The 14,838-nt window shown below is 39.7% G+C and overlaps 1 protein-coding gene across 1 annotated transcript in view; it reads right to left on the bottom strand.

The window, feature by feature from the left end:
- Moxd1 (monooxygenase, DBH-like 1) overlaps positions 1-14,838 on the bottom strand; it is a 79,267-nt gene that overhangs the window by 52,581 nt on the left and 11,848 nt on the right. Inside the window, exon 2 of the mRNA NM_021509.5 lies at positions 5,817-5,963. Within this exon, the coding sequence (NP_067484.2) occupies positions 5,817-5,963 (147 nt within the window). The remainder of the gene's footprint in view (positions 1-5,816; positions 5,964-14,838) is intronic.

The raw sequence follows: 14,838 nt of genomic DNA, 5'->3' as shown, positions 1-14,838 counted from the left end.
TTCCTGAACAGAACAGCAATGGCTTGTGATGTAAGATTGAGAATTGACAAATGGGACCTCATAAAATTACAAAGCTTCTGTAAGGCAAAAGACACTGCCAATAAGACAAAAAGGCCTCCAACAGATTGGGAAAGGATCTTTACCAATCCTAAGTTGGACAGGGGAATAATATCCAATATATACAAAGAACTCAAGAAGATGGACTCCAGAAAATCCAATAACCCCATTAAAAATGGGGTACAGATACACAGCTAAACAGAGAATTCTTAACTGAGGAATACTGAATGCACCTGAAAAAATGTTCAACATCCTTAATCATCAGGGAAATGCAAATCAAAACAACCCTGAGATTCCACCTCACACCAGTCAGAATGACTAAGATCAAAAATTCAGGTGACAGCAGATGCTGGTGAGTATGTGGAGTAAGTGGGACACTCCTCCATTGTTGGTAGGATTGCAAGCTTGTACAACCACTCTGGAAATCAGTCTGGTGGTTCCTGAGAAAGCTGTACATAGTACTACTGGAAGATGCAGTAATTCCTCTCCTGGGCATATACCCAGAAGATGTTCCAACCTGTAATAAGGACACATGCTCCACTATGTTCATAGCAGCCTTATTTATAATAGCCAGAAGCTGGAAAGAACCCAGATGTCCCTCAACAGAGGAATGGATACAGAAAATGTGGTACATTTACACAATGGAGTACTACTCAGCTATTAAAAAAAATGAACTCATGAAATTCTTAGGCAAATGGATGGATCTGGAGGATATCATCCTGAGTGAGGTAACCCAATCACAAAAGAACACACATGATATGCACTCACTGATAAGTGGATATTAGCCCAGAAGCTTAGAATATCCAAGATACAATTTGCAAAACACATGAAATGCAAGAAGAAAGACCAAAGTGTGGATACTTCGCTCCTTCTTAAAATGAGGAACAAAATACCCATGTAAGGAGTTACAGAGACAAAGTTCAGAGCTGAGACACAAGGAAGGACCATCCAGAGACTGCCCCACCTGTGGATCCATTCCATATACAACCACCAGACCCAAACACTATTGCATATGCCAGCAAGATTATGCCAACAGGACTCTGACATAGGTCTTTCTTGTGAGGCTATACCAGTGCCTGGCAAATACAGAAGTGGATGCTCGCAGTCATCTATTGGATGGAACAGAGGGCCCTCAATGAAAGAGCTAGAGAAAGTACCCAAGGAGTTAAAGGGGTCTGCAACGCTATAGGATGAACAACAATATGAACTAACCAGTACTCCCCAGAGCTGTATCTCTAGTTGCATATGTAGCAGAAGATGGCCTAGTCAGCCATCAATGGGAGGAGAGGCCCTTGGTCTTGTCAAGATCATATGCCCAGTACAGGTGAATGCCAGGGCCAGGAACCGGGAATGGGTGGGTTGGGGAGCAGGGTTGGGGGAGGGTATAGGGGGCTTTGGGGATAGCATTTGAAATGTAAATGAAGAAAATATCTAATAAAAAAGAAAGAAAGAAAGAAAGAAAAAAAGAAAGAAAGAAAGAAAGAAAGAGAGAGAAAGGAAGAGAGAGAGAGAGAAAGGAAGGAAGAGAGAGAGAAAGGAAGAAAGAAAGAAAGAAAGAAAGAAAGAAAGAAAGAAAGAAAGAAAGAAAGAAAGAAAGAAAGAAAGAAAGAAAGAAAGAAAAGAGAAAGAAAGGAAGGAATAAATGGAGGCCACAGCTGGGATCCAGATCTTGAGACTGGAAAACACAGGTTTATGACCTGGATCTTGAAGCATACTGGCCATGAAAAGCTTAGGCTCAGGCAAGGTAGTACTTGCCTTTAATCCCCAAAGACTGAGGCAAGCAGATCTCTGAGTTCAAGGTCAGCCAGGGACAAAGCAAGTTCCAGATCCAGGTGTACTCTTTAATTTGGGCCACCTTTAATCTGGGTCACACCTTTTTGCTGGAGGCCTACAATAAGGACATTAGAAGAAGGAAGTTACACAGTTCTTTGCCTGCTTGTACTTGCTTACCAGCTCATCTTTTGGAACCTACTTCTTCAGGATTCCAGCTTATACAGAAGACCAACTGAAATAACTAGCCTTGTGGGACTGAGAAACTACTAGATTCTTGGACTTCCCATTCACAGCTGCCCATTGTTGGGTTAGCTGGACTGCAGACTGCAGTCACTACAATATTCCATAATTACTGTGACTCTAGAGAACCCTAATACACAGGTTGTGAGGTTGGTGCAATATACACAAGCCAGTAAACATCATATAGACCATAGATGTAAGAACAGAAATCATCTAAGCATACCAATCAGTTCAGAATAGGCCTTCCATAAAGTTCAATATCCCTTCATGTCAGAAGCTGCCAGAAATGGAAGGAACATTATCTCAGCCAAATAAAGGTTGTATAGGACAAAACTATAACCCACGCAAAATATAAAAGAAAACTGAGAACATTCTCTAAAGTTCTGAGAGATAAGTGTGCCCACTTGACCTTTATTTGCTGTAGCATTGAAGCCTTAGATAGAGCACTGAGAAGGAAACAACATTACACAAGTAAGAGATAAATAAGCAAAATGTTGGTATTGCTGATGACATGTTCTTATATTATAAAGACACTGAAGATTCCATCAGGAAATTCTTATACCTGATAAACACAAAGGGCAAAGTAGTAGAATATAAAATCCATACACAATTATCACTAGCTTTTATCTATGTCAAGAATAAATTTGTTGAGTATGAATTTAAGGAAAAACATCATTTGCAATGGCTTCAAACATAAAAAATACCTAGGAATAAAACTAAGCAAGGAGGTGGAAGACCTCTACAGTCAAAACTTTAAGCCACTAAAGAAAGAAATTGAGAAAGTCATTGGAAGATGCAAAGACCTTCCATACTCATAGATTGGCATGTATATAAATTAATATTAAGCAGACATGTAGGCCAATATAGTAGAGCACTTAGAAATAAATCTACAAAGCTACTGATAGCCACTTTTCAACAGTGTCCTCAAAGCACGCACTGCAGAAGATACAACATCCTTAAGAAACAGATAAGAGAAGCTGGATTTCCACGTGATGAAAAAAATTAATAGTTCATCTGGAACAGAAAATTGATTCAGAATGGATCAAATATTGTCCTAATGTAAGACCTGAAATTTTGAAACTGCTATGGGAAAACACGAGTAAAGCATTTCACAATCTAGGTTTAGGCAAGGACTGTTTTTAAATAGAACTGGAAATGATTCCAAAATTGAAATGGGATGACAGGAAATCAGACAGTACCTGCACATTGAAAGAAACAATTGTCAGGGCAAAGTGACTGCCTGACTTTATAATGGAAAAAGCCTTAAGGAGCGACTCATCAGAAAGGGGAATAGTGTCTTTGGTAAAAGACTACATAAAGAACTATGAAAATTAACTATCAAGTTTCCAAATCAGCCAAACAACAAATCAGCTATTGGATAGAATAGACTAGTCTCAGAATAAATGCAAATGACCAACAAATACTTGAAACAGGAGTTTCAAATCCCTTGCCATTAGAGAATTTCAAATTAAACTTTGAGATCTTTGGGGGTTTCCTTGATGCCACCTTGATTAAGGAATTTACTATATGTAAGCCAATCCTGACAATGGTGGTTTTACTTAGTGACTTAAGATGTCTACAGTCCCTATGGCCCCCAATGGCTCTTAATGCTAATTGTCCCTCCCCATCTTTCTTCCCTTACCCCTCTCTTCTTTCCCTTCTAGTCTTGAGATTCTATTTCTCAGTCAGAACAGCCATCACCAAGAAAACCAAGGACAACAACTATAGGTGAGGGTGTGAGAAAATTCAGCCCTTAATTCAACTTTCATCTTGAAAGTTGGCATAGAGTTTGCTCAAAAAGCAGAAAAACAGAATCATATGACCCAGCTATTCCACTCCTGGGCATCCCTCAGAGGACTCTTTATCCTGCTACAGAGACACTTGCCTATAGATGCTCATTTCTAGTCTATTCTAAGAAGCTAGGAGATGAAATCAGCTTAGATGTCCAACTGATGAGTGGAGAATGAAAATGTTGTATTACATACAATAGAACATTACATAGCTGTTCTGAAAGGAAACTGATATTTTTAGGAAAACGGATGCAACTGAAAATCGCCATGTTAAACAAAATGAACCAGACTCAGAAATCATCTCTATGTTCTCTGTAGTAAGTAGAACTAGAGTTTAAATTATATATGTGTGTGTGTTTGCGGACTTGAAAAGACTAGACTGGGCATCATGAGAGAGCTGGATGAGATCTTCCAAGACAAGGGAAAGACAGAAAACAAAGAAAAAAAAAAAAAAACTATTCAAGAGAAAGAAAGGAATGAGCCAGAAAGAGCTGGATGCAGAAAGGAGGGCAGTGGGGGAAGGCAGCAGGGAAGGGCAGTGTAGGAGGGCAATGGGCGAGGCAGTGGGGGAGGGCAGTGGAGGAGGGCAATGGGGGAAGCAGTGGAGGAGGGCAGTGGGGGAGGGCAATGGGGGAGGCAGCAGGGAAGGGGGGCAAACAACAAAATATAACAACATATTTGTATGAAAATGTTACAACTAAATCTACTACTTTGTACACTAACTTAAAAGTAATTTTAGCATAAAAGATACTTTTAAAAGACATTAAATTACCCTAAGACTGTTTTCTACAATGGATTTACAGGAAGTACCAATACAGAAGAAGACAGTTGTATGTTCAAGCTTGTTTACTTCACATCTCAAATCTGTACTGAGTATATGAATTCCGGGAATTTCCAAGGGGAAGCAAGTGAAACTGGTTTTGATTGAACCGAGGAGAGAAACTGCCTGAGGGGCTCTGGGGTGGGAAGGGAAAAGTTTGCAGGAGAGTGGGAAAATGACTTAGTCCTTCCTTCCTTCCTCCCTCCCTCCCTCTCTCTCTCCCTCCCTCTCTCCCTCCCTCTCTCCTTCCCTCCCTTCCTTCCTTTCTTTCTTCCTTCCTTCTGCAGTAAGGGTGGTTGCCATCTCCTTACAGTGAAAACTCTGAGAATGCATAATAAAGAGAAAGCTACTTGTTTTAGGTGTTCTCTTTGCTCTACTGTGTGATGCTTATAAGTTTTCCAACTGAACTGTAATTATTCTATGTGTTACATGAAAAGCAAAGCCAGCCCGTTCATGTACGTTCTTTTCCTCTTTGGCTCTTAGGTTGAAGGGAAATCAGAATTACTTCAGATTTTTATATTATCTTTTTTGAAGCTCTAGTGAATTAAATAAAAAATGTTATCGTTCTATGAAAATGAAATGGCACATGCAACCCATTGAAAGTGTCACAGGAATGTGTCTCTTCTAGATATTTATTTGCATATTCATGAATATAATTTTGTATCAAATCTGAAAATAAGAAACCTCATATAGCATGCCAATAGGTGATTATAATCAACTGACTATTCATCTGGATTTTAGAAATTTACAAAGCCAAATCGGTTACAGATCAGAGGAATTATCCCCTCCCACCCGGCAGCATGATTATCTTTTGTGTAGTACAGTTCTTCAACCTTTATTATCCATTTTCAACTTTTATAGGGAAAAAGCTAAGGCGTATATTTATTTCTTTTAAATCGACAACCTTCAAAGAGATTTTTAAAATGTTAACTTTGCGTATAAATTCAAAGAATGAAAATTACAGTTTTAAAATTGTGGGTGTTTGTCAAGTTTGTAGAGAGCTCAAGAGATGCCTGAGAAGTGTGTGACTCTGGTGATCCTGTTTTTCAGGAGCTCCTCTTCGAGTTGTAGCAAGCACTTCCCCCCACGTGTGAACACACACTGCCTGTGAGCGTCGTCACTCTCACGTGTCTTACCGTGAGACTCTTGTCATTGACATCGCACGTGTGCAGCTCCCTGCTAAACTCGATCACTGTGTGTGTGCTGTTCTCCATGGCGTAATCTAGGTGGTAATCTTGCTGGGCATCTTTTTCCAACTCTCTGTCTGCGTTTGTGAAATAGTCCTGTGGAAAACCGGAATAGAAAATCAGGATATTTAAAATACGTACTCTTAAATATGAAAATAGTTTGAAAGAGTTTAAAGGACTGTTCAAAGTCCATTCCTGGTTCGTTTATGATAATACCCTTTATGTAATCCTACTTTATGAATCCTGGGACTTCCTAATGGGTTGGATTATTACACATTGAGAGTTGATTATCTAGGAAACCAGTCTACATTTAAAGAACTGGCCTTTTGTGGACAAGCAGTAGAGGTTCATGGTACCCACAAAGCATTAGAAATGAGTGCCTATTTGAGGTCACTGTGTGGATTTCTTCTGGTGTACAAATGAAAAGGGGGAGACAGACAGTGTGTAATGGCTTATCCCCACCATCAAGACTCAGCAGCAAAGCCAAAGCCAACCCCAAGTTCAGCCCTCTCTGCTCTTAGACCTCCTGCAGCATCCCATCAGTCATAGCCCGAGCATGGAGGGGAGCCATGGGTAATTTCAAAATAAGCTGTGAGGACACATGCTCATTATGATGAAATGCAAAATATACAAAGAAAATAAATTACTAAATTATGAGGTATTGACAACTGAAAAAAATTTAGTTTTGTGGATTATTTCTGGGATGCAGACAGGAACAATGGGCTTGAAGCCAAATGACCTTAATTTGATGCCCAGCGGTCCTGGTGAATGGCTTTGGAGGGTATTAGAAGTCAAAATTCTGAGATCTTTGAAAGATAGCAAAGTAGGGGTAGCGTGTATTTATGTTGTAGATTAAGAAATAGTATACAGCTTACCATACTAAAAAGGATCAAAATAAAGGTGTTGATTTCTATTGCTTAACAAAAATATAGTTTTCTATATAGTTTATGTGTTTCAAATTCTAATGTATTCCATTTTTGAAAAAAAATCATGTTGTGTGAGAATATACATACCAAAGAACAACAACATCAACCAACCAGACCCCCCAGAGCTGCCAGGGACTAAACCACCAACCAAAGAGTCTACATGGAGTGACCCAAGGCCCCAGCTGCATATGTAGCAGAGGATGACCTTGTCAGGCATCAATGGGAGAAGAGGCCCTTGGACCTGTGATGGCTTGATGTCCCAGAGTAAGGGAATGCCAGGGCTGAGAAGTGGAAGTGGGTGTGTGGGTTGGGGGAACACCCTCACAGAAGCAGGGGGAGGGAGGATGGGATAGGAGGCTTCTGGAGGGGAAACCAGGAAAGAGGATAACATTTAAAATGTAAATAATAAAATATTCAATAAAAAAAGAATAATATAACTTTGATGACTATAATGACATTAAATTACATCTGAAGAATTGATTGCTGTGCCAGACTCAGAAAACTCAACACAAGAAAAGCCTTTACATTTGAGAGTGGCACTTGCTTGACGCTTGGCAAATTTATTCTGAGTACACTTTAACATAATTACCAATTGTGTAGAAGTTGACATCCAAGGTCTAGATACACAAGGTCTTGTAATTCAAGAATGCCTCAGATAACTAACAACAGAGTCTAACTGCCTTTATTTATGTCACATTCCAGTAGTGGGTAACAACTGCAACCTGTATGTACACTATACTCCAGGGTCTGCTGCAGTGTGCTATATGTACAACAAATTGATGAGACAGAACCATTTTTCCCGTTTGCAAACAATAGTGAAGCAAGGTGCACAGGAAGCAAGGTGCATCCAACTGAAAACATTCAGATGCTGTCAGCCAGAGCTCACAGTCTGTGTCCTTCTCTGTAATGCCCACTGCTGGAATGTGATGGATTCATTAATTTTATTTTCCCTGCCTGTAGAAACTTATTATATTAGGTTTTATATAAAATATTCCCTATTTGTGCTAAAGATGAGGGCTGACTGTTCATTCTGAGAACTAATGTTGTGAACATGAAAGTGATTTAAAACACATCTCCTGGGATGATGATTTTGTACCTACTGGTTTCAATCACATAGATTTGAGCCCTACAGTGACACCCCAGTGCCTGTAGAAAGAAGGGACTGGGAGCCAGTTGTGCCTTTACACTGGCTCATATTTGTAATGTTCCTTATATAATTCATCTTGTGAACAAAATCAGTACAACGCAAACCATAATCAGTTCAAAGGGTAGAACAATTATCCTGATCTTGCAAATGTTTTCCAAACCTATAGTTGTAGAAAATATCCATCTTGGTTGCCAAGATTACATTCATCTCATTCCTGCTCTCCAGAGACTAACTCCTATTATCTACTTTTCTCTGACTTCTCAGAAAAATTAGCTATGAAAGAGGAGGAGAAGACTCCCTTTGCTACCACTGTAGATCCTTTCATTCTGTCACAGATAAATCAATAAGAAGTGTGTATATATGTACGTATGATGGATTTTGTGGTACCATGTGCCAGGCAAGTGCTCTAATATGAAGGCATGTCCCCAGTACTCTTTTCCCCTTTTTTCTTTCTTTCTATTTTTGCAACAGAGCTTTACTGCCAAGGGTGGGTTTGAATTTATTCTGTAGCCCAGGATGGTATTGAATCTGAAGTTGCAGTCTGCCTGCCTCAGCTCCTCAAGAAGCTAGAATTGTAGGTCTTATGCAGACTTTAATGTTGGAGTGAACTTTTGTGTGATGGCATTCATCTGTGGGGCCAGCATGCAGAAGAATGAGACCGGAAGATTCTTGAGGATTTCAGGACCTAAGCAACACTGTCTAACAAAGGCTGATAATCACAACATTAGTGGACCAAAATATGGCTGCATGTTATTAAAACTAAATTAAATTTTATATAAAATTAAATATTGATATGTAAAATAATTGAACCACATAATGGTTTTTCCCCATTTACCCCTTTTTAGAACCTTATTTATCAGGTGTCCAAATGGTGTTACCACATATATATTTAGTTCAGATCATCAAAGACTGAAGGTCTACATGACTTCAGGCCTCCCAACCACAGGCATCTTTACAAGATGTCAACATTTCCCTACCTTTACCCTTTGTGCCTTCTTTCTCGTAGTGAAAATCTCAGCCATAACACTTGAAGGCTCTTTCCTCACCTTCTTTCTATCCTAGAAAATACCAACTTACATAAATCCTAAAATGTACTACATCTAAGAGAAGTATATAGAACAGGTGGGATGAAAATGAATATAAATGAAATACAAGGAAAAAAATCACTTCAGATTATACAGACATCCAACATTTATGACATGCACTTCTTAATGAAAAGATGGAAAAATTTAGACGAAAATAAGAAGTCATAAGCCAAAAAAGTCATTCAGGAGAACAGACAATCAAAGTGGTCTCATAAGTGAAATGCCTTCCTACAAAAGAAGTCCAGGCTATCATGATTTCACTTGAGATTTTATCAAGTATCTTAAGGAAACCAATACAGATTTCTGTTTTCTAAGTTGTGACATGTGATGTTTTACTGGACACTGTCTTATGAGAGGATGTTTTGCTGAAAACAGCCATGTGATGTTTTCTGGAAGGTACCTGGAAAAGGGGCTTGCGTGTTATGCTGGAGCAGGCACTTGAGGAAACGGTATAAGTATAACCCAACAGACAGTGGACAATGCTGTGGCATTGGTTCACCTTGCCACTCTTTGATGGTCTTCATTGGGCTCTGCTGACACTGGTCTTCACGGATGATTCTGTGGCATTGGTTCACCTTGCCAGTCTTTGATGGTCTTCATTGGGCTCTGCTGACACTGGTCTTCACGGATGATTCTGTAGCATTGGTTCACCTTTCGTTCACTGACTTTGTAGACAGAAACGCACCAAAGAACTTCTCGTGATATTCTGATGGCTTCTTGCCACTTCTGTGGACTTAACTGATTGGCAGAGACTTGAGGTTTTTTTTTCTGGATAAAACAGCCCTTGCTGATTTGTCAATGCTGTTTGTGAGTGGACTGAGCAACCATTGCTGACGTGTGCGAACTGAATTGCTGAAATCCTGACAATGAAGATTGGATTTGCTTCAAAGAACTATTTCTAAAGATGTCCACACCATCCTTCATCCTTTTACTTAACTTTCCAGTACTTCTGGTGGGTAATAGCCTAGAAGGGAGGTTAAAGCACTTAAGAACCCTTATTAAAGTAGATTTAAAAATATAAGCCTACAGGTGGCACCTAACATGGGTACCAAGCCCTCTTAAGCTTTCCTAGAAAATAAGAGAATAGTTTATAAGTCATACTTTTAAATCTCTAGTATTACCCTGATACCAATGTGAAAGACATTATTAAAAATTGCAACCTGATATCTCTCATAGAACTAGGTATTTATGTTAATAAAAGTAAAGACAGAAATAATTAGAAAACCATTGCTGCAATATACAAATAATATATCATGTATATAGAGACTTTAATCAAAAACAGAGAAACAGTCATCTAAGTGTCCTATAAAAGGTCTAACCAAGAAGATTCATATTTCAAGAAAAGCCTTCAAGTCACTAGAAGAGATTATTCACAACCTCTCAATAACCATGCAGTAGAAGGGTAGTACTTTCAACTTTCAACCATAGAAGGGTCACCAATGATATAGCTATAGTTAATGATAAGGGACAAAATCATCCTCCTGCCCAAGGTTGAGACACTATTAGAGTCCTAGTCTATCCCCGCATTGCTCTCTGGTCCTATTGAGTCCTCCCATCCTCTAAGGAATGGCTTCAGATTGTCATCTTTTAATCTATATCACCAAAGCCCCTTTGACTTGCAAGTCTTGCTGTTACTTCAAGTGCAACGAATCCAACTCCAATCTTGTATTTCCATGCCCAATGTGTGCATGTGTTTTCCAGAATGTTTTTAATAATCTGACACTCTTCCAACTACCCAAATTCAAGCTTTCATTGTTTTTACTTTTTCCCCTGGCTCCTCTCTGTACAGACAGCTTCTCCTCCTATGAAGTCAGATTTTGAAAGGTTTTGTTTTATTTCGTTTCAACAACTCAGTTCTGACCCTATCAATTAAACGGTTCTATCAAGGTTTGCTGGGAGATGTCACAGCATTGCTCTCAGTATGCCAATGCACTTTATCCAACTGCATGCACTATGACATGCTAAAATCTAGGTTACAGTTTCCTTGTTTCCCTCAAACTTAGCCTAACCTAGCTTTCTACAGTTGTTATGATTAATAATAATACATGCTTGCTCTGTATTATTTCTTTCAAATATTTAAATATCCACCTTTGCCTTGGTTACACTCTTTCTCTCTATCTTCTAGTCTCTGTAACTGAGATCCTCTCCACGAACATCACCTGCGGAAGCTTGCTCTTTGCTTCAAAACTCATAGTTCTATTTCTCTTTACAGTTTACACTGGTCATCCCAGCGGAAAGAGTTTGCTACCATTCTGAATCTCTAGTTCCCTCCTTGCATTCCTACGTAACAAGTAATACTTTCTAGAAACTGCAAAACCATCTCAAGCCAGAGGCAACTGCCAAGAGATGGACAACTAATCCTTTTAATCAAATTATATATTTCTACATTTAAAATGGTTGGGCCATATTTTAAATGGAACCACCCAAAGGTGATCTAATATATTATGTTGATCCATCCTGTCAATTACATCTTTATGACCTGGTGTGGAAGATGCTGGAATAGATTAGCCCCTGGGAAGCTCAGCTTTCTGTGACACTCTGAAATGCTGTCATGATCTTTCAGCCTTTAGATGAAAAGTATCTTGGGAGTCTGAACTATCACAATCTAGCAGGGGGAGTCTATGAGGTGACTACTCTACACAATGAGGACATTTGAAATAAGAACAAAGAAAAAGACACATCTGGTGTGTGTGTCTTTGTAGGAGTGGAAAAGTTGAACTAACGGGAACACAAGAAAGTGTGTGGACAAGAGCCAAGCCCAGACTTCGTAGTGTGGTGCTGCACAGCATAAATGGCACATTGGAAAATCTTCAGATGCAATTAAGGGAGGGAAAAGGGAAAAAAGAGGACAAAGCCATCTCAAACTTCATGCCCTTCAGACATTCTTACTAGGAAAAACAAAGGAAAAAGAGGAAGAAAGCTAACACAGTGCTGAGAGTTAGATTAGTTAATCTGTTTTTAAAAGAGTTTGTTTACTGACAGCTTAGTAAGAACAGGACAAAGTGCTGTTTGGGGGTAGGGGTTGCCAATCAAAGGAGCATTATTGTCCTCTAGAGAGAAGAAAATGACACTAGAATACTCAAACATTAACCAATTGAGAATTCAAATATGGGTAAAATAACCTACAGGTTGATATTGATAAAATGATACTGTATAATACTTGTGATATTAAATTTCCCAGCTTGTTTTCACTGTATCTTATTTCTTTCTTGATAGTTAAACCAAATGATGCCCTGGCCACTCCCTGATCTACACACACACACACACACACACACACACACACACACACACACACACACACACACCTGCACTGCACATGCAAGAGGAGTAATTACTCAGGCATCTTCCTGTAGTACATGATGGTCTGAGACCTCAAATAAGTACAGGAGTGTGGCTCACAGTACACAGGTACTGCCATGGTAGAATGCTGAAGCTGTTATAACATTTTAATTGTACCCTCTATGCATTAAGTGCATCTATTCTAAATATCACGTAAATAGTGACAAATAAAACTTCCAATTAAGATGAATTACAAGTGAGTGGCTAGAGAGATGCTCAATCATTAAGTGTCTGCTGCCCAAGATGAGGGCCTGGGTTTGGATCCTTAACACCTGTGAAAAAAGCCAGGCATGGTAGTGTGCATTTGTAACTCCAACACCATGAGTGGAGAGGGGCAGAGATAAGCAGCTCCCTTACATTCATTGGCTAGCCAGCCCAGCAGAATCAGTGAGCATTAGAGTTAGAGTCGGTGAGAGACTCTTAATAACAGTTAACAAAATAAAAAAGGGGAGCCGACTCAAGATACCTGATGTCCATCTCTGGCCTCTATACAAACACCACCACCACCACACACATCCATACTACACACACACACACACACACACACACACACACACACACACACACACAAACACATTATATACATGTATACTACACACTCACCACATACTCATACTACAAGCACACGCTCATATACACTGGTACTACACACATACTCATAATACACACTAACACAAACATGCTCACTCACACACCCATACTACAACATTACACACCCACTCACATTACACACTTATACACACAAAGACACACACTCATACACACTCATACTACATACTCACACATGAACTACACACTAACATAAACACACTCACTCACAAATTCACATGCCCAATCTACACACATACAATACACCCACATTACACGTTTATACACACACTCACTCAGATGCACATCCATATTACACACAGGTACTCATACAACAAACACACATAGTACACACTCACACACTGAAACACACACTCACAAACTCATTCATACACACATACTACACACTCTCACACAATCACACACACACTCACAGACATACACACTACACACTCACACACACACATACATACATACACACATGTATACAAACACACACACCCATATGTGCATACCCATACTGACTACATACACACACATACACACACACATACATACACAAACACACACAAAGAGACCCACACTTTTCATTGATTCATTAAAATAGGATCTTGCAGCACGAGGGAGCTAGTGAGGATAAAGAGAAGCATAATTTCACGAAAGTTGGAATAGTTTATGACTGGGATTCTGCAGAAGTCACTAAACAATGCCAGCAGAAGTGCTGACATACAGAAGCCAGGCTTGGCTGTGCTCAGTCAGCTTCAGAACAGGTACAAAGCATGGCTCTCCCTCCTCTTTGCTTGTTTTGTGTGGGTCTCCATTGATCCTGCCACAGACACTCAGCCCAGCTTCCAGATGGACTCACATTATTTTGATTGTGGATTATTTTATTATTATTTATTAGTAAATCATTATTATTATTATTTATTAGTAAATCATACACTGACCTTGTTCCTATTTTCCTAATAAGATATCATCCAAAAATGAGTTAATTAAACCCAACAATGAAGATCTTCCTTAGCTGTGCTCCAGAACGTCTCTCTGCAGAAGCGTGTTCTCACACGATATTTCCCCTCTGCAACACTTAAACTTTGAAAAAAAGATGCCATGAAGTGTGTAATTGAGGCTTTAAAATGTTGTGCAGCAACAATAAAGCGAGCTGCCCCCACCAGCCGTTGGCAGGGAGCTGGCAGTATTTATTTCACAGGGTACCGTGAACCCTGGCTGCCATTTCCAAAAGTAAGAAAATGTCCCCAAAAGCTAGCTTTGCTGTCAGGATTGCTAAGGTCTCTTGTTCAGAAACATGATCACACAGATGTTCAGTTGCTTCTCGCTCATCGTCAGTCTCTTTCCTCCTCTCGGAAATGAAATCTCTGCTATAGAATAGGGCTTTGACGGCCGCTGCGTTAAACAGGATGAAGCAGCAACTCTGGTGGGTGTAATAAAAGCTATGAATAGACTGCTTCAGCTTGGGGCGCTGGATGTAAGCACAGCTGCAAGGAGGTCTTGAGAAAAGCGTGTTCATCTGTCAACATCTCCTGCAACAGGTGCCTGCAGTTCCTCTTCTGTTCCCAATACCCAGAAGCCTATCGCACCCCACATTTCTGTTTATGATGTCAACTTCTGCGATGCTGTTAAAGCCGTGTTATAATATTCACAGTGTGATAAATACTGTTGAGTTAAGAAGCACCTGCGATCCTATGTGATCAGGAGGCTGCACGAAGCTGTTCTGGCTGGCGGCATGAACAAAATCTTCACGTCTCATTAACTTTCAAAAGGAAGTTCGTCACTAAGAAATCAAAATGAAGTCTCAAAATCGACCTTGACTGTGCTTAGGAAACAGTATCAGGCAGGCTTCTCCCTCGGTCTCCTGAGAGTCACTAAAT

This window comes from Mus musculus, chromosome 10 (assembly GCF_000001635.26).
Source record: "Mus musculus strain C57BL/6J chromosome 10, GRCm38.p6 C57BL/6J".
Classification (NCBI taxonomy): Eukaryota; Metazoa; Chordata; class Mammalia; order Rodentia; family Muridae; genus Mus; species Mus musculus.
Note: the sequence above shows the minus strand (reverse complement) of the source record. Positions and strands in the feature narration are given on the sequence as shown.